This window comes from Microplitis mediator, chromosome 7, assembly GCF_029852145.1.
Source record: "Microplitis mediator isolate UGA2020A chromosome 7, iyMicMedi2.1, whole genome shotgun sequence".
In the NCBI taxonomy this organism is placed as follows: domain Eukaryota; kingdom Metazoa; phylum Arthropoda; class Insecta; order Hymenoptera; family Braconidae; genus Microplitis; species Microplitis mediator.
Genome location: NC_079975.1, coordinates 21,888,497 through 21,908,265, shown reverse-complemented (window position 1 = coordinate 21,908,265; position 19,769 = coordinate 21,888,497). Strand labels below are relative to the sequence as shown.

The 19,769-nt window shown below is 31.5% G+C and overlaps 3 protein-coding genes across 8 annotated transcripts; 2 read left to right on the top strand and 1 right to left on the bottom strand.

The window, feature by feature from the left end:
* Positions 1-156: 156 nt before the first annotated feature.
* LOC130671348 (60S ribosomal protein L38) lies at positions 157-1,976 on the top strand. Its single transcript, XM_057475188.1, has 5 exons — positions 157-199; positions 362-394; positions 508-568; positions 649-771; positions 1,801-1,976. The coding sequence occupies exons 2-5, from the start codon at positions 392-394 to the stop codon at positions 1,839-1,841; spliced, it is 228 nt and encodes a 75-aa protein (XP_057331171.1). The 5' UTR covers positions 157-199; positions 362-391; the 3' UTR covers positions 1,842-1,976.
* LOC130671340 (ecto-NOX disulfide-thiol exchanger 2) lies at positions 323-10,339 on the bottom strand. 2 transcript variants are annotated; one of them, XM_057475168.1, is made up of 7 exons: positions 10,044-10,339; positions 8,566-9,920; positions 7,230-7,413; positions 4,745-4,851; positions 3,771-3,998; positions 3,384-3,711; positions 323-2,625 (listed from the first exon to the last, which is right to left on the bottom strand). In XM_057475168.1, exons 1-7 carry the CDS (start codon positions 10,090-10,092, stop codon positions 2,396-2,398), a joined length of 2,481 nt encoding a protein of 826 aa, XP_057331151.1. In that variant the 5' UTR covers positions 10,093-10,339; the 3' UTR covers positions 323-2,395. The 2 variants fall into 2 exon arrangements, with proteins under 2 accessions (XP_057331151.1, XP_057331153.1); XM_057475170.1 differs by having other exon boundaries at positions 3,771-3,977; positions 10,044-10,338.
* Positions 10,340-10,394: 55 nt separating this feature from the next.
* On the top strand, positions 10,395-19,291 carry LOC130671346 (N-acetyltransferase 9-like protein). Of its 5 annotated transcripts, none has more exons than XR_008990509.1 (8): positions 10,395-10,630; positions 10,976-11,085; positions 12,165-12,362; positions 12,433-12,527; positions 12,585-12,684; positions 13,994-14,425; positions 14,605-14,704; positions 16,574-16,622. XR_008990509.1 is itself a non-coding variant. In XM_057475183.1 (8 exons), the coding sequence occupies exons 4-8, from the start codon at positions 16,629-16,631 to the stop codon at positions 19,186-19,188; spliced, it is 633 nt and encodes a 210-aa protein (XP_057331166.1). In that variant the 5' UTR covers positions 12,802-12,817; positions 13,994-14,425; positions 14,605-14,704; positions 16,574-16,628; the 3' UTR covers positions 19,189-19,291. The 5 variants fall into 5 exon arrangements, 3 of the variants coding, with proteins under 3 accessions (XP_057331167.1, XP_057331166.1, XP_057331168.1); XR_008990508.1 differs by having other exon boundaries at positions 12,585-12,817; XM_057475183.1 differs by lacking the exons at positions 10,395-10,630; positions 10,976-11,085; positions 12,165-12,362; positions 12,433-12,527; positions 12,585-12,684 and adding exons at positions 12,802-12,817; positions 16,835-16,977; positions 17,639-17,751; positions 17,815-17,891; positions 19,024-19,291 and having other exon boundaries at positions 16,574-16,763.
* The last annotated feature ends 478 nt before the right edge of the window (positions 19,292-19,769 follow it).

Below are 19,769 nucleotides of genomic sequence, written 5' to 3'. Positions count from 1 at the left end.
TATATTATATATTCTCGCGGTTTCTAGACAGATTTACTTTTTTTTTTTGACGTCAGCCCAGATGCCAAGCTTCCGGTAACTTCCAGCTGGCTGCTGATTGGACAGACAAATAATTGACTGCTACAGTCGCCAGCAGGTGGCGGTTTTGACGACTAGAGTGCCGTCTCTTTCTGATTCTTTCTTTTAATTTTCGCATGTGGTAAGTAGTCACGTATCAAATTATTTATACTTTTTTTATAATTTTTTATTGATATTTTCTGTAGTTTTGTTGTTATTTTGAAAATTTAAAAATTACTTTATTTTTTTGACACATTTTTTGGTGATCTTGATGATTTATTGATGATTGTGATTTAATTTACAGATTTTCGAGGTTATAACCTAGAAACTCAACATGGTGAGTTCAATAATTTATTTTTAATTAATTTTAAATTTTATTTTTATTGATATTTATCGACTGTTAGAGTTTTTTTTTACTTTAATTTAATTGGTTTTTATTTTTTATTACAGCCGCGAGAAATCAATGAAATCAAGGACTTCCTCCTTAAAGCGAGAAGGAAGGACGCTAAATGTAAATATTTAATTATAATTGATTATTGATGTTTGTAATTAATATTGATGATGATTGATAACGTAAATTAATAATTACAGCTGTTAAAATAAAGAAGAATGCTGAGAATGTTAAATTCAAGGTTCGCTGTTCGCGATTCTTGTATACGTTAGTCATCACTGACAAAGAAAAGGCGGAGAAACTAAAGCAGTCTCTTCCACCAGGTAATTTAGGCGCTACATTAAAATACTGATGTCCTGAGTAGAAAACCTACTATTATTTTTGCCTCAAATTAAGACCGGTACTGTCCTTATTGTGGAGTAAGACCTAGTACTTGATCAGGGAACCAGTACTCGATTGCTTCATGTATTTGTATAGATATATTTAGTAAAATTTAGTAAATATAGAATTCAAAGACGTGAGTGACCGGGTACTAGTTCCCTGGTCGGGCACTGGGTCTCTTACCTCACGTACACAATTAATGTAAGAAAACTTTGTCCAGGTTTTTCTCTTAAATATATCAATGACGTCCTGAGTAGAAAACCTAGATTGACAGTTTTGACAAATGACTTTTACATTTTTTATCAGCAATCGCAGCACATATTGGGCCAGTTGGGCCGAACTAGGTCCTTAGTAAACTTAATGTTACTAAAAGTACTTAAGTTTTCGGCCAAACACTTGCCAGATACTAAGCAACTTTTATTGTGACGTAATTTTATTTAGTATCGCGTTGCAAAATTCATTTGTAAATTGTAAACAAACAGAAGCTTGAACTAAAAGATTTTATTTATTTATTTATTTTTTTTTTATGTGAAATAAAATAATTCCTCAGAGGAGGATCAAAGTTTTATAACTGCTCAATATGAGTTTTTTTTTTAATTTATATCTCACTGATACGAGCTATAAAAAATATTTTAAAATTATAAAGTTGTTCTGAAGGTAAACAAATACGATGATGGCAATACGACTAGCAAAAGTCAGCAATTGTGTCCAGGCAGAAACGCGCTGCACTCAGTCGCGCAGTTTATTTTTTTTACACTGAGTAACTTGCTAAGTTTACTAAGGACAGTTCGGCCAAACAGGTCCATTGTCTGAGCCTGCGACGCGTTTGTTTGTAATTTTTATCTCCATCACAAAAAATTTAAGGGAACCGATACCGCGAAATTTAAAAAATTAGAAAGAAGTTTTCTACTAAGGACATATATGTAATAAATAAAAAAACATAACTTGATACATTTGTAATTTTTTTGCAGGTCTCCAAGTCAAAGAAGTGACTAAGAGTAAACGCACTTGAATATAAACATAAAAAAACTTTTTTTTACAAATCGATATCTTTGTAATTAATTATGATTGAAAAAATGTCAACTTTAATTGATGATAAATAAATAATTTATCATCTCATGTTTAAATAAAAGGATACCGAAACCTATACACAGTTTTTAATTAAATTAATACCATTAATTTATTAACCAATTAAATAATAATTATTTACTTTCTTGTTTTCTGTGTCGATCTAATAATTTAATAAATTGATATGTTGAAAGTAAAATAAAATAATAAATAATTAATATACAATAATAAATCGATACAATAGTATGAACAATTTATAAAAGCCAAAAAATTGCGCATCAAAATTTAATTATTTAACTTTTACTTAAAAATCTATTATGGCAAACGGCAATTCGTCTAATCAGCATTATTTAGCATTAAAAAATTTTACTACATCACAATTTTACTTATAAGTTTTTTCTTAAACTTATTTTATGACTTTTTACTCAATTGGATTTCATTTGAATCCATCGAATTATCACTGGTATCAATAAATATTTCTACATGTTGTCGTTGTCGTCAATGGATCGCAGATCTCGATGGCTGCAGATTGAATCCAGAGAACTGCCAACGGCGTTCCATGTTGGCTCCAATTCCTAGTAGCTCTTGTTTGAATACCTGAGGAAAACGTTGCATCAGAGCCTCGACTTCGCTCGGCCTGATGCCTGGCTCCATTTTTTGTAAATACGACCAGACGTAATCAACACTGGCTCCAAATGGATGAATATGAAGAAATGTCGCCATCAATCCTGATAATTTCAAAATCAGAATTGTTACATTAATATTTATCAATTTTATTAATGACTTGCAGTATCTCAAGTCGAATAATTCAAAACTTTTTTTTTTAACGACATCAAATTTTAATATTTTTCCCAATTCAAATTTTTATCAGAAGTAAATAGAGCTCAGACGAATATAAGACAAAATTTTTTTTTCATGATACCAGCATTGAAATTTAAAGTGTCAGGGTCTTAAATTAATTGCTTCTGATTGGCTACTGATGAAACTTCAAGTTCCAATGCAGGTAATCATGAAAAACTGGTGTGCAACTCAGGATGAAAGACAATTTCAGACTGCGGGTGATGTCAGTCAACCCTGATCATGATCAACACCCTGATCTGAAATCATTTTGTTTCATCCCTTGTTACAGTATGCTATTAGTTACTTAAAAATCCACGTGGAATTGTATAGGAATCCGTATAGGAAAGTATAGATTTATATAAGAATCTATGTAGGAAACTGGGTATCTAAATTCCCATATGGAAAATCTTCATAGGAAATTGTGGGTTTCGAGATTTCTATGCAGGAAACCCCACAGGAAACTGGGTACCTGGATTCCCATAGGAATCCATATGAGAAAACACAAAGGAATCTAGGCTGGATTCCCATATGGATTTTTTTGAGAGGGTGATCAGAATTTTTCTCAATCCTAATTGAGTAATTTGAAGTTACAAACAATGAAAAAATTTTTGAATTATTCGATCCACTAATCCCAAGTTATTTTTACCAATTAATTTAGCGTCTTTTTGAGTTATTTGAACACAACCAGGTATAGCTGCGACAAGTGGTCTCGGAGTCCGGGGTTCCTCACTCACTACCACTGAATCATCATCTTTATCCAGAGTTATCACTTCATTTTCAATCGGTGAATTAATATCTCCCCCAGAGGCGCTTAATTTAACTGTCAAATCCTTTATTTTTTGGTCATCTTGGATCTGTTGCTTCTGCGACTGCAGTAACTGCTCCTGCATACCTTTCAATGTTTGTTGCAACATTTTTATTTGTTTATCTTTGGCGTCTATTTCAATTTTATTCTCTGACTTCAATAAATCAACCTGCGTTAAAAAAAAAAAAATTACTTACAACTCTCATTACCCCAATAATTTATCAGTACCTCATTTTTGTAAGCCTCCAGCTGGCACCTGAGACTCTCAGACTCTTCTTTCAGTATCGCGTGAACTCTTTCATCTCCCTCAGTTTCACTTCCCACCTGGACCCTGACTTTTTTTCTTTGCGGCTCTTCCTCCGAATCTGACACTTCCATCTCTCCCTCGCCGACTCCCGTGACGACGGCTTCTTCCAACTGGACAGCTTTGATCTCCTGTTCATTTAAATAAAAAAACTAAATCATTTTTTTTTACCATCCTCGAAAAATATCAATTAAGTCGATGGTGAATGAGGATAAAAAAAATTTTCATTAAACATTTAATTGATATAAAAAATTGATGGTAACTTCATGCAATGTGACACTGAGTAAGTTTATTTCCCAGTACTGATCGCGGATTATTTATAGGCGGGTATAATAGTACTGTCTACATCTCCCGCCACCATTTTTTAAAAATATTAATACGATTATTAATTTTTACAAAGCCAAGCATTTAAATTTTTCTATAAATTTTTCAAGTATCAGTAGAGTAGAGTATCAACATCAGCAACAACAAAACCGTAACTTGAAGAATAATTATCAGCTGGATTTTGTTTTTTTATTTAAACTCCGCTGCAGTCCGTGCTCTTATCTGGTGTCATTGTCATTACGTTAATTAAAACAAGCAGTTTAATTAATTAATTAATTAATACCTATTTTATAATCCGCTCGACAACAAGTCGCGGGTGTTGTAGAGTGTATTTACTTAGTGATAAATAATTAACTGATGATTTAATCCTGGGGTTCGACTCTTGATAACTTACCTGTTGTCCAATTACTCATTATCATTTTATCCAAATTACTTACATCGTTGGATGCATCTGTCTGACATACGGGGATAATAGGGGAGGCGCTACCCTTCCGGTTTTATTTACTTTGATATTTTAAAAAAAACTCTTTTTGTTTTCGCTTTAAAAACAACGGAAGGTGCGATTTATACATACCGATGACTGTTTCTTCCACATCTCGATGTTCTTGCGCTGGGCCTTGGTGAAGTGATCCCATACTTTCTTATGGCTTGCAGCGGTGAACACACGTTCTATCTGACTGACTGTTGTCGATCGACGCGGATGTTGCATGTCGCATACAAAAAAAAAACACAACAAATCCTCTGTTGTACCCAGCGTTAAATTCAGCTCACAGTTTTTTTTTATTATTTTTCTCAGGATCTCTCTCTTTTTTCTTTGCGCTAATTTCTATTCACTTTACTTTAGGAACCTGTATCTTTATAATTATACAATATATATATTCGTATATTTTTTCTACATCGGCGGTAATTGCGGCAGCTTTTAATCCTCGATTTATTTGCATTAAATTAGAGCTTGACATTACGTAAATAACTTTTTTTTAGTACAAGATAAAGATGGCAATTCATTTATTTTGAAGGCGCAAGGGGTAAGATGGGCCGCTAGTACAAAATAAAAATTTTTACTGTGGGACAAAATGAGCTGCGGAAAAAATTTTACGAAATTTTGTAAGTGGCCTGAATTGCCCCACGTCCATGTTGCCTCTTGTTAAAAAAAATTATGGGCCCATTTTTCCCCACCCCAAATTTTAAATGAATTTTAATTACTAATTAATTTTTATTTGAAAAATGGATGAATTTTTTTCAAAAAATTGATTTAATTTTTTTCAAAAAATTGATTTAATTTTTTTCAAAAAATTGATTTAATTTTTACAAAAAAAAAAAAAATCAGACTCGTAATTTTTTTTATTATCAATAGCGAGTTCTATAAAATTTTATTTAATTTAAAATTAATCTGCGTTATAACAAAATTATGAATGTGAATGAAGCAGACATCAGACAAATTTAAAATTATAAATAAATAGAGTAAAATTTTGAAAAAATGCGCATGTAAAAAATTTTTAAATTAATAAGTGCATTTTTTATAAATATTATTTTTTAAATTATTTACTCTTGTTACGGTCTGGCTTTAATTATATTTAAATAAAAATTTTTTCTCCTCGACGGGCGGAAAGCGTCAACTTTCGTCCCGCTGTGCAAAACGAAGTTCCCGCTTTCCGCCTCCGTCGAGGAGAAAAATAGCATACACTCCTCGGGAAGTAAATAAGAAAGCCTCAGATCACATGTTTGTTGACCTCGGCTTCGCCTCGGCCAACAATTACATGTGATCTGAGACATTTCTTACTTTACTTCCCTCGGTGTGTAATATACTATAAAATTTCTTTTGGTAATATATAATAAAACTTTCTTCACTCTGATGAAAAAAAATTCTTCAACAGACCCTGCTTAAAAAATCCGATAGATTCTTACAGCTGTATGTATAAGACCCTATAAACTATAGCACTTCTCATAGAGCTCATTCATTCTCATAAAATCTCTATGGGAATTTATGAGAATCTATTAGATTCTATGAGATTTTCTAAACAGGGAAGTAACTACAGCAGATAAGCAATTTCCGCGAACACCGTCGTGGTCCGTAGTCTAAACTCATGACGAGGCATGAGACCCGGGCCTCGACGACGTTCTCTAGGGTAACCTGAGATGTACAAAAAATTTTATAATTTTTTTGTACTGGATCTGCGGAGACAGAACAGGCAATCAGCCGACGAACATCTAAGTCACGGGACCTCGGTCCGGTGACTGACTGACTCAACCCTTAATTTTATTAATTAAAACATACCTAAATTTATTAAATTTGGTGTAACATTAAGTATATACCCTAATAAAATATTTCAAAAAATTGTTAATCACTAATAATCGACGACGGACACGCCTGGGGTCTATAGACACCCTAATGATGTCAAACCTGAACATTAAAATTAATAATATAAATTTATTTATATTTTTAATTAATCTGGGGTAATACCCCAGAATGTAACACTCTATTAATTTATAATTTTAAATTTGTCTAATGACTGCTACAGTCACAGTCATACAAAATTAAAAAATATTTCAAATAAAAATAATTTAGATACCAAAATTATCTCGACAAAAAAAAAATTTACTACCCAACACCTTCCAATCCTCAGCATCGCCAAGCATGCAGTAATTTTACACGTAATTATACAGTAATACATTAATACCCCTCTAGAAAATTAAAAAAAAAATAATAAATAAAAAAAGAGAGAGACAGAGAAGTAAAAAGTACAATTGACGTGTCTACGGATAAATAATAATAATAATAATAAATAGCAGACACGTCAATGAAGGAGAGACTTGACAAGGAGCAATGCGTAATTATATTAAATATTAATAATAATTAATTAAACTAAATTAAATATATAGAGCCGGATTGTTTTATTTTCATTTTTTAAATTTAAAGACTTACCCGGTGGAGAATAAAACGCGGCGGATAATATTTGCGTACGTTATTAGTACACTTTACTATGCTAGTATCGTAGTCAGCGGTGAAACAGCAAGAGAGAGACAGATATGAATGTTAATTATTATTATTAAATACGTACATTGTATAAGTAATCCTTGCATTCTGCCTTTCATCAGCTCTTTGGCCCGCTGTAACTCTTCTTCGTAGGATGACTTTTCACTCAGCAGTCTTCTCACGTGGGAATTCGTTGACTGGATCATTGAGTAAAATGTATTTGAATTTCTTTTCGTGCAGTCCCCGCGTTCGAGCCATGTTACGACGATCTAAATAATTATCATTATTATCACTTAATTTTTTGCTTTGATGAAGAGTACAGTTGAATATTTTTATTTAATTAATAGACAATTAAAACTTTATTGTGTCAGGAAAATAATTTTATAGGTAATGAGAGGAAGAATTAATTTTCTAATTTTAAAACTCTGATGTTATAAATTTTTTTTTTTCCAGGACTTCTAGACTTGGCGGCAACTTTAACTTTTTTATAAGAGTTCATATTTTTATTTGCAAATTTAATCCTGACTATTTTTAAAAGTCATCACTAGTGCCAAGATTTTTACGTTAATTTAAAAATAATTAATACTCAGTGGTGTGAAATTTTTTATATTACGGGGAAAATATGGGTCTTATTCAAAAATTTTTCAAACAAAAGTTGTAGGAAATTGAATTTTCTAAAAAAAATGTTTACTATAATTTTTTCTTAGGACTAATATGAAAGCCGTAATTTCAAAATTAAGATTTTCATAATTATTAAAATTTTGAATCATTCATTATGAATCTTAATTTTTGAATTACGGTTAAAATATTGATCGTATAAGAAAATCATAAGAGACATTTTTTTAATGAAATTAAATTTCCTACAACTTTTGTTCGAAAACTTTTTTAATAAGACCAATATTTTCGCCGTAATATCCAAAATTTGAACTACTCATTTCAAAAATAAGGCAAAAATCTTGTTCCTATTCATCACATAAAATTAAAATTTTGATAAATTATTTATTTTTTATCGGGTTCCTCATTAAATTTCCTTTAAATTTACCTATAAAAATGCTTACTTCCTTTAATAATTACTGAGTATATTGTATTTGAAGTGATGGTTGCAGAGGGAAAGTTTGAAATTACATGGTACTGAAGTTGGTCGACGTCTAATAATTTTAAAATTTTTTTCAAAACTCTAAATTATGAAAAAAAAATTATTTTTAAAAAATGCACTTATAGTTTTTTAAATTTTCTACTTGTGCATTTTTTCATTTTTTTTTTTTGCAATTGATTTGTTCTAAAAAAAATCCTAAAAGTTTCAATTGTCTACTGCAGGATCATAAAATTATCCGTAATAGTTAGCAGGACATCAATCACGGGTAGCCAGATATTAATAAATATATGAAAATATATATATTACTTTCAAAAGTATAACAAACCTGTACAGCTTTCATAAAAGTGTCGTCTTGTTTTATTTTCTCGCAAATATTCGAAGCTTCATAATCAGTATAATGAACAACTGGTGGTGGACTAGAAGGTTGTCTTTGTCGTTCCTTTTCGACCCTCTCCCGATGTCTCTGCTCCCTTTGCAACTGCCTTTGCTTGCACTCCCACTCATACTGATCATCCCTCGCATAAATATGAGCAAAGTCCACATACAGTCTTCCCGTATTTGCCGAATCAACATTGGATCCAATTCTGATGCGGTAACCCGACAAGTAAATGGCAGCATCTATACTATTCTCACTGGCGAATCTGATGTGGCAAAAATTTTTCTTGGACAACCTGAGAGTCGTTATTTCTCCACAGCGTTCAAAAATTTCTTGAATAATACCGTCGGTTATATTTTCAGGCAGACCACCAACGAAAACTGTGCGACATCCTGGAGGTTTTTCACGGGTAGTTCGCTCTGGAGTGTTGGGGTTCGGTGGAAAGAGGGTACAACTCTTGCAGTGAATTATTTCTTTGGTAACTGGATTGCTGGTGGTGCTGCCGGAATTGTTGTTTGTATTTTGATGACTAGGAGCTGGAGTAGGAGCTTGAAGACTAGCGGCAGCGGCTGCAGCAGCAGCATTCATCATCTGCTGCGCAGTATCGTTCATAATCTGCTCAGTTCCCAGCATCTGAGCACTCAGCATCGCACCCTCGTGAGGATGAGGCATCAACCCTAGACCCATCGGTCCGTAGCCATGGTGATGATGCGTGTGGCTCATATGAGGTCCCAGAGTCATTTCACTGAGCATCGCACTCATTGGAGGGCCTATGGGAGCCATTCCCATCATCTGGTAGCCTACGCCCATACTCCAAACACTTGGACTGGTAGCAACCGTTTCAATCTGGGTCTGAATACTCGAACTCGTTGTCACTGGCGTGTTAGTTGATTGCACTTGAGTATTTCCTGCGGAACTAGATCTTTCCTCGAGTCTTCTTTCCTCCCTCCTGTCTCTGTCACTCCTCTCATCCCGCCTGTCCCGGTCTCTGTCACGATCACGACGATCAACTCTATCATTCCTCGACCTCCTGCCATTGTCACGACTATCCCTGACATCTCTATTGTCACTGCCATTTATTCCACGTCTGGGTTCATTTTTGCTGGTGTCAGTTCTCCGGTCGGTCGACTCCTCAGTACTTTCGCGGATCGGAGGCGGCTGGTTCTTCTTGGTGCTGAATTCAAGTGGAGAATCATTCATACCTGGCAGAGGTGGTAACGGTGGTGGCAGAGCTGGAAAACCCTGGCCAAGTTCCATAAATCCTTGATGTCCTGCTGCTAATCCCAGACCCATTGGCCCCATTCCTGCGATATTTAACCACATTACTGACGCGTACTTGGTCTATTACTAGTTACTATAACATTTAAGCCTTTAAATAGCTATTATTAAGATAGAATATAAATAGACTAGAATCCCAGACAACTCACCGATTGGAGGAATTCCTGCTGATGGTATCCCAGGAAAATTGTACGCCATTTTTAATTCTCAAGCTCTTAAATAAACTATTTGTGGATTGATATCTATATATTTAGTCCTCACATTTATTTTTTATGTGTTCGCTGGGTATTTTATTGCTCTAAATGCCGCTGATAAATTTGCTGATGGATGATATTATGTATGACATTGTTTTTAGTTATATAATAAATTAATTCGTGATGTTTGAGTTTAACTCTACCCCCAGTGTGAGCTCACAGCGACTACGACGACAACAATGATGTGATATATATATGACATATAACACATGATGTATAGGTATACATATATATATGTATGTATATATTTATCGGCAATATGGCAGTCTTGTTATTTGGATAAATTTTTTTACTGCCGGGTTCACTGAAATTTAAAATATAAAAAGAGATTATTATATATTTATATTTATAAATATATATTAAAGTATATATATTTTATTATTATTTTTATTTAAATATATAAAGATGAAAATAAATCAAAACTTGTCAATTTATGGGAACAAAGTGATACTTGTTCCGTATGAAAAAAAATATGTTGAGAGGTATATTTATTGTTGATATATTTTATATATTTTTGAAGTGATATTTTATTAGTCATTTATTTTTTTAATTGTTATTTGCTGAGATTGTTTAATTATTGTAAGTTTATAACCTTAAAAGGTTTGTCGCTTTTAAAAGAGGATTCAAATAATTGCGCGGGAAAATTTCAAATGAAAATTGTAAATAAATTACACATGTATTTAAAATTAAAGTATGAAAAATAGATTTAAAAAATAAACTGTTTCGAAATAAAATTTTAGGGATGGCGGGAAAATTTGAACTCGGGTGCGGGTTTGCGGGAATTAAATTTTGAAAAGATTAAAGTTCTGATGTTTAATTTTTTTTAGATATCACGAGTGGATGAAGTCGGAAGAACTTCAGCAGTTAACTGGCTCTGAGCCTTTGACAATTGAAGAAGAGTACGAGATGCAAGAATCTTGGATGAATGATGAAAAAAGTATGGAAATTAAATTATTTTTTTATAAACAATTTAAAATATAAGCAAATGAATTTAAAGAATAAATCTTTGGAAAAAGCAGCAGAACTAGAACCCTATTAGGAAAATTTATATGGGAATCTAGTCTAGATTCTTATGTGGGTTCCCACATGGCGTTTTCGGATGAATTTCTTTATGGTTTCCTGTAAGAATATTAATCTGTTCTTTTACTCAGATGCGCGTACCAATAGACGAAACCCAGATTCCATATGAATTTCTTTAACAGAAATCCATTTATTTAAATTTCTATGTCAAGTTCTTATATGGGAATCCAGAGACCCATGGATTCTTATATAAATCCATAAGCTCCAATATTTCTATGGGTTCCCATGCAATCCCACATGGATTTTTTTGACAGGGGCGCGTATATAAATAAAGGATCAGATTTAAATTCCTATAGAAAAACATAGAAATCCATATATCCAAGTTCTTATATGGAAATCTAAGTACTCACAGTTTCCTATATAGATTTCCCATATGAGAATCCAGATATCCATGATTTTCTACATGGATTCTTACATAAATCCATATTTTTCTACATGGATTCCTATGGGTTCCCATGCAACACCACCTAGATTTTTTTTCATCGGGAATCGATAAATTAATTTATAGTCTCTAATTTATTTTATGGGAATCCAGAGACCCATGAATTCTTATATAAATCCATAAGCTCCAATATTTCTATGGGTTCCCATGCAATTCCACATGGATTTTTTTGACAGGGACGCGTATATGAATAAAGGAACAGATTTAAATTTCTATAGAAAACCATAGAAATCCATATATCCAAGTTTTTATATGGAAATCTAAGTACTCACAGTTTCTTATATAGATTTCCCATATGAGAATCCAGATATCAATGATTTCCTACATGGATTCTTACATAAATCCATATTTTTCTACATGGATTCCTATGGGATTCCATGCAGTATCACCTAGATTTTTTTCATCGGCAATCGATAAATTAATTTATTCTATTAAATTTTTCATTTAAAAATTCAAAAATTACCCAAATTCATAAAGTATTTAATTATTTTTAGAGTGTACATTTATTATTTTGAATCGAAAGCGTTACGATGACACAAGAGACTCAATATACTCAATGATTGGAGACACAAATTTATATCTTAATGATATTGACGAGCCTCACACAGCCGAGTGTGAAATAATGATCGCTGAAGAGTATGCCAGAGGCCAGAAAATGGGATGGAATGCCATGATCCTCATGCTACGATACGGTACAACTAACTATTACCCAACGTATTCACTAAATTACTTTGTTATTAATTTCTACTACTCACTTTCCAGGGATTGAGGCGCTAAATATAAATAAATACCGCGCGAAAATAAAAATAAACAATGACAGCAGTATTAAAATGTTCAGCAAGCTAAAATTTAAAGAGGTAATTAGTAAATTTATTTAATTATTTAGTTTTAAATTATCTATCATTAATTTTCAGGTAAGCAGGAGCGAAGTATTTGGAGAAATTACATTTGAACGTGATGTAAGTCCTGAGTGGAAGGAGTTTTTGATGCAAAAATCAATATGTTGATAAATATGTAATAGTTTTAATGTTTTAATAAATTATTTAACCGACTACTCTATCAAAAAAATCCATATGAGAATCCAGCATAGACTCCTATGAATGTTCCCATGGCGTTCTCGGATGAATTCCCATATGGTTTCCTATAGGTATTTAAATCGGTTCCTTTATTCATATACGCGTCCCTGTCAAAAAAATCCACGTGAGATTGCATGGGAACCCATAGAAATATTGGAGCTTATGGATTTATATAAGAATCCATGGGTATCTGGATCCCCATAAAATAAATTAGGGACTATAAATTAATTTATCGATTCCCGATGAAAAAAAATCTAGGTGGTACTGCATGAGAACCCATAGGAATCCATGTACGAAATCATGGGTATCTGGATTCTCATATAGGAAATCCATATAGGAAACTGTGGGTACTTAGATTTCCATATAAGAACTTGGATATATAGATTTCTATGGTTTTCTATAGGAATTTAAATCTGTTCCTTTATTCATATACGCGTCCCTGTCAAAAAAATCTATGTGGGATTGCATTGGAACCCATAGAAATATTGGAGCTTATGGATTTATATAAGAATCCATGGGTCTCTGGATTCCCATATAAGAACTTGACATAGAAATTTAAATAAATGGTTTTCTTTTCGGGAAATTCATATGGAATCTGGGTTTCTATATAAGTAATTCCTATAGAATCCGGGGTATCTGGATTTCTATGTCTATCGTCTATTGGTACGCGCATCTGAATAAAAGAACAGATTAATATTCCTATAGGAAACCATAAAGAAATTCATCCGAAAACGCCATGCGGGAATCCACATAAGAATCTAGACTGGATTCCCATAAGGATTTTATTAAAATTACTTGTATTGTCTACAAAGATGTAATACTTCTTAAGTTAATTAATAAATCAATAATTTATTATAAATACTAATATACACAGCATCAATTACTCAATTTTTTTTTAAAAGTCTGCCAATAGAATATTAACTTCTTCTTTTAATCATATACGCGTATCAGTAGATAGACATAGAAATCCAGATACCCCGGATTCTATAGAAATTTCCCATAAAGAAATCCCTATATCCAAGTTCCTTATGGGAATCCAAGTACCCAAAGTTTCCTTACGGAATCTAGAAACCCATGACTTTCTACATGGATTCTTTTATAAATCCATACACTCCCATAATTCCTATGGATTCTTACATAATTCCATACTTTCCTACATAGATTCCTATGGGTTTCTATGCAATCCCATGGATTTTTTTTAAAGGGTACCTATTAAGTACCAGAGTAATCAAAATTTGATTCAACAGGATCTAGGATTGTGTGCTTTCAAGTAAAAGTGTCAAGTAGATGCGCGAGAGCCTGTAAATACTCTCAGGATCAAGTATTTCTTGCGCATCATGTCATGTATCATGTTTGGTTACATTGGTAGTTGTACGCGTGGCAATTAAGTTGAATTGATCATCATCATAACTGATTCTGATTGAGATTCAGTCGCGTTGAGCGTTTGATCCCGTTAGCACCAACACGAGGACTTCGCAATTTGAATTATTTATTTTTATGGGTAAAATATAAATAAAAAATATAGCAATTAGTAAATATAAAACATATATTTTTATATTTAAATTTACTTGTGTATAAAATATAAATTTGTAACGTTTTTGATTTATATTTGAATATTTATCGCGGCCATGTGACCCGCATTTTAAATTTTTAAACTGATGAATCGTAATTGAACGCAAGTGAGTGTAATAAAAGTAATAAATTACTTGGTAATTTAAATATATGACTGAGTTGTTTTATTGTGATGTGATGACTTAAACTCGTATACATTTTAAGTCATGTTTATTTAAAAATTTATCTGAAGAATATAACTTATGTAGTTTTTAAGTTAACGATATATTTTATTGTCATATTTTAGGCTGACGCAATGCGGTAAAAATAATGCGGACACACACCTTTATTTAGTACTAATACCACCTGTTGCGACAATTATATTTTTTTAGTTGATATTGTTTCAGGTATTTAAATCCTCCAATATATATATGCTAGTTATTTTTTTTTACCACGTGAATTTCACGGGTAAAACAAAATTATTAAGAAATCATTTTGGTTTAGACGCTCAAAAAACAATGACAGTAAAGTTGGCGGGCATCTGACAATTTTAAAAATTTTAAATTAATAAACAAAATTGTTTAAAAAAAAAATTCAAAAATGGACTTTTAGAAAATTCTAAAACCAGTACATGCATTTTTTTTTATTTTATCAATTTAATAGTTTACTTTTTTTATATATAATTTAAAAATTTTCTTATGTCTGCTACATTGACACTCATCAAAAAACATGATACTGAATTTACCAGACATCTAATAGTTTTTGAATTTATTTAAAAATGATTGATTATAAAAATAAAAATATTTCAGAAAATTACACCTGTAGTTTTTTTAATTTTCTACATGTGCATATTTTTAGATTTTTTTTTGTCTCTAATTGGTTTAAACAAAATTCAAAAAGGTGTCGGTAGCCATTTGAAATTTCCCATTTAAATAACATGCAAAAAAAATGTTTTTGATTAAAAATATTATAACTTTTGAACCGCGTGAGATAAAAATTCGACTCTAGAATATTATTGTATGGCATTAAATTTCTTAAAAGAAAGTCCTGGGAGTCGAATTTGTAAACTTGATATTTCGTATACTCACAGGCTATCAAAGTCTAGAGTAAACAAAATCATACAAACTTAAGGCTTTATTTGGATTCTCCAAATACTTTTCTTTTATTGTGATCAATAACAAAATGTTATTTTTTACAACGTGGATATTGTTGGTGATTTCATTGCACTACATGTAGAACAAATTTTCTCGTAGTATTGATATTTTTAATAATAAAGCCTTAAATTTGTATGATTCTGTTTACTCTAGACTTTGATAGCCTGTTAGTATACGAAATATCAAGTTTGCAAATTCGACTCCCAGGACTTTTTTTAAAGAAAATTAATGCCATACAAGAATATTCTAGAGCCGAATTTTTATCTCACGCGGTTCAAAAGTTATAATATTTTTAATCAAAAAATTTTTTTGCATGTTATTTAAATGGGAAATTTCAAATGGCTACCGACACCTTTTAAAATTGAGCTAAAAATTTTACCCAATGGGAAAATTTTTTCTCGATATATAGGTCCTTTTTAAGACGTAAATTCGATAGGTTGTTTTTGGCTCACCCTAATGTCTATATTTTTAGATTTTTTTTTTTGTTTCTAATTGGTTTAAACAAAATTCAAAAATTTTTAATTGTCTGCTAACTACAGGATCACCTCGGCCAACAATTACATGTGATCTGAGACATTTCTTACTTCACTTCCCTAGGTGTGTAATATACTACGTTTCTTCCCAAGGGTCGAAACATAAATTTTTCTGCCCGCTGACTGAAGACATTCACAATTTACACGTTTGCTGATATTAATTCGCGGCATTGAACTGAAATTCTCTTCCATCTACTGACTGTAGAGACACCGAAACTTTGATACTCATGTCATGAAAAATTTTTACACAATTCTTTTCGATCCATATACTTTCAAAAGATGATCCTTAAGTCAGCAGACAATTAGTAATTTTCTGATTTTTTTTTCCAACGAATCAATTACAAAAAAACAAAAACTAAAAATATGTACGTGTAGAAAATTAAAAAAACTTCGTGCAATTTTTCCAAATATTTTTTTTTTATAATTTATTGTTTAAAAAAACATCAAAAAATTATTAGACGTCGGCTAACTTCAGTATGATTTCGAAAGATGTAAAAAAATGGATTTTTTCAAATTTATAAACCAGAATGATCCTTTAATAATTTTAAAAATTGTCAAATAAAAATACTAAGCAGAATTTTATTTCCAGACACGTGTTATTAATTAATTATTAATTATCTGATTTATTATCACAAATAATAAAGATGTCACTATCAAAAGTTAAATCCGCTTTGATTAAAATTCGCCCTTTATTTTTCAATTCCGTTGCTTATGGATCATTTTATACCGGCGCTGAATTTCTGCAACAGACTTATAATCTTAATCAGAAAGAAAAAGCTGTAAGTACCAATATTTGAAATTTCTGGACAGTTCACGTTATTGTAAAAATAAAATTTTTTTTTCAAAACAGGCGGCAGCTTTGAATAAAAATCAGCCTGCTCATACAAATAGATTATTTCCAGATAAATTTAAAATTGAAGATTATAATCTACCAGTTCTCCAGCGGTATCTTACATACGGATACTTTCTCGCTGGACCAATTCTCCATGGATGGTAAAATAAAATTTAAATTTAAATTCAAATTTAAACCTATAAAATATAAGTATCTCGAATGATGCATGGATCCATTTGTTTGCCAATTAATATTTAATCAGCACTAATTGCTTCGTCAGCCTCTATATCATTAATTTATTTTAAGTCTAATAAAAATGACAAAATAAATTTCTTATATTTTTTTTTGAAAAAATGCAAGCCCTTGTCTCATTCTAGAGATTCATTGGAATAAAAAGTTTAATGCATAATGAAACAAGAGGACACGTGTGTTATCTGGAGCAGTATGCTGTTGCTGGCTCCTCTCCTTGTAATATCTGTTATATCTGGTGAGATGGGTAATCAACCTGTTGGCTCTATTTTTTATTAATACTTACCTATAATCAATTTTTCATCACCACGCCGGCTTACTTCTGCACGTTTTTTTTTTACCGCAATCCCTTACACTGCACTAGTCCATCTACAATAATTTTTTTTATTATTTGGATTTCGCGCCACTAATTCAAAAAGGACTAATATTTTTCTACCCCCTTTTGAGATCAGCCGCCAAATTTAAATACAAAAGGGCGCATAAAAATATAAGCACTTTTGGAATTAGTGAGGTGATTTATTTTCTTAATTAATTGATTAATTTTCTACTTAAATAATTATTTATTTTCCGTAGGTATTCGTGGTTGGATAAAATGTTCACGGGAAAAACTCCTAAGATAGTTGTTACTAAATTATTATGTGATCAATTTGTACTGACACCTCCATTAATTGTTTTATTTTTTACAAGTAAGTAATTAATTAATTAATTTATTTATTTATTAATGGACTAATTCAATGTTTTAATTAAAGGTATGAGTTTAATGGAAGGAAAAAATAAAGAAAATCTTCTAGATGAATGCAACGCCAAGTTTGTTAAAACATTTGCGGTAATAAAATTTGAATTATTATTGAACTCCATTATCTCGGAACTTCCCTTAAATCGCCCCCACTGAGGCCTACGCTGTTTCTCTCACTGACATATATTTGTATATTTTGATGTAAAAGCGCATGAGCTATAGTTTACTTTTTAAGGAAGAAGGGGCATCCGTTAACTCGGAATTTAAAGAAATTTCCGCTCCTCCGTAGACTAACTGTCCGAGTTAATGGAATTCGGCTGTAAAAAATAATTATTTCATGATATGAGCATCGAAATTTGAAGTTTCAGTGTCACTACAGCCAGTAGACAGAAGAGAATTTCAGTCCAATGCCGCGAATTAATTTAAAAAAACGCGTAAATTGTGAATGTCTTCAGTCAGCGGGAAGAAAAATTTGTGTTTCGTCCCTTGGTAAGAAACAAATAATTTTTTCTACCCACTGACTGAAGGCTTTTACAATTTAAACTCTGACATGTCATTTATTTAAGGTTCCATGACAACTGATCCCAGACAACTAATCCCCGAAAAGTACTCACACGATAATTGATCCCACAGACAACTGATCCCACTGAAAAATTCATAAAATAATTAATTATTAATTAATTACTATGACATGAGTAATAAAAATTCACTGTTGTAAATATGAAAAGTTAAATTATGTAAATTAGTTGTTGATAAAAATCAATTGACGATCAATTGTTGATAGAATCAATTTGTAGGGATCACTTGTCGTGGTATAAAATTGTTGGGATCAGTTGACGGTACACATTTATTTAATAGTAACTTCAGACCATTAATTTTATTTACGTAAATGACAGCTCTGACTGCGATTAAGTTTTGAAAAAATTAGTGTCAATAATAAATAGTATTTATAGTTTCTGCTTAATTATAAATTGCAAACTACAATTTAATAGTTGATGACATCATTGGTCTTAAATTAACTTGTTTCTGTCTGGCTGCTGATGAAACTTTAAGTTCCAGTGCTGGTAATCATGAAAAACTGGTGTGTAACTCAGGATGAAAGACGATTTTCACCTGCGGGTGATGTCAGCCAACTTCACCCTGATCTGAAATCGTTTTGTTTCATCCCTCGTGACACAATATATTATTTACTAATAAATAAACTATTTAATTTATTTTTTAGACGTCATGCATCTTTTGGTTACCGGTACAATTCGTAAACTTTTTAGTTATACCACCAGCATTCCGTGTTTTGTATGTAAGTGTCGCTTCATTCTGCTGGGTAAATATTCTCTGTCACTTAAAACGTACGCCTGTACCTGCTATTGAGTTAAAAACTTATAAATAATATGTTAAATAAATGATTTATTATATTTGTTATAAGCCATTAAATATAAATAATTAATGTTTTTTAATGCACTAAATAAAACAGTATTTGAATACTCTTAACAATTGGCTTCTTTTTATTATTAATTATTTAATATTTAATTACACAATAATTTTTTTTATTTTTTTACAGTAACAATTGAATCATGCTCACAAAGTAGCATTCACCGTCACATTTTAAGTCTCTCTCTCTCGTCCTCTCAATATTTAAAAACATTTTTATTTATAACGTAAAAGACCCATATATTGACATTTATTTAATTATATTTACCCTGATTAAAAACTCCAATTAAATCCGATTGAAACTCAATTGGATTCCTATCAAATTCAATTGGAAATGAATATTCAATCAGAATTGCTCGGGAGAGTTTCAAGTTTCCGATTTTTGATTAACTTTCAATCGGATTAATTTGAAACCTTCCGATTATGGAGGGAAAGGGTCTGAGATACAAAAAATGGAGCGTATTTTTGTGATTTTTTTTTCAGAGTACCTTCGTTATTAAAATTCTCAAAATTTGTGACATTATTGAGCATCATTCCAAG

Excerpts from the sequence above, each read along its gene's own strand:
- LOC130671348 (XM_057475188.1), top strand. Across the intron at positions 569-648 it reads GAGAAGGAAGGACGCTAAAT|CTGTTAAAATAAAGAAGAAT; the intron begins GTAAATATTTAA and ends TAATAATTACAG. Across the intron at positions 772-1,800 it reads AAAGCAGTCTCTTCCACCAG|GTCTCCAAGTCAAAGAAGTG; the intron begins GTAATTTAGGCG and ends ATTTTTTTGCAG.
- LOC130671340 (XM_057475168.1), bottom strand. The coding sequence starts at position 10,092 with ATGGCGTACAATTTTCCTGGGATACCATCAGCAGGAATTCCTCCAATC. Across the intron at positions 4,852-7,229 it reads GCAAGGATTACTTATACAAT|TCAGTCAGATAGAACGTGTG; the intron begins GTACGTATTTAA and ends GATCGACAACAG. Across the intron at positions 2,626-3,383 it reads AAAAGACGCTAAATTAATTG|GATTGATGGCGACATTTCTT; the intron begins GTAAAAATAACT and ends TGAAATTATCAG.
- LOC130671346 (XM_057475183.1), top strand. The coding sequence starts at position 16,629 with ATGTCACTATCAAAAGTTAAATCCGCTTTGATTAAAATTCGCCCTTTA. Across the intron at positions 16,764-16,834 it reads TTAATCAGAAAGAAAAAGCT|GCGGCAGCTTTGAATAAAAA; the intron begins GTAAGTACCAAT and ends TTTTCAAAACAG. Across the intron at positions 17,892-19,023 it reads AGTTTGTTAAAACATTTGCG|ACGTCATGCATCTTTTGGTT; the intron begins GTAATAAAATTT and ends TTTATTTTTTAG.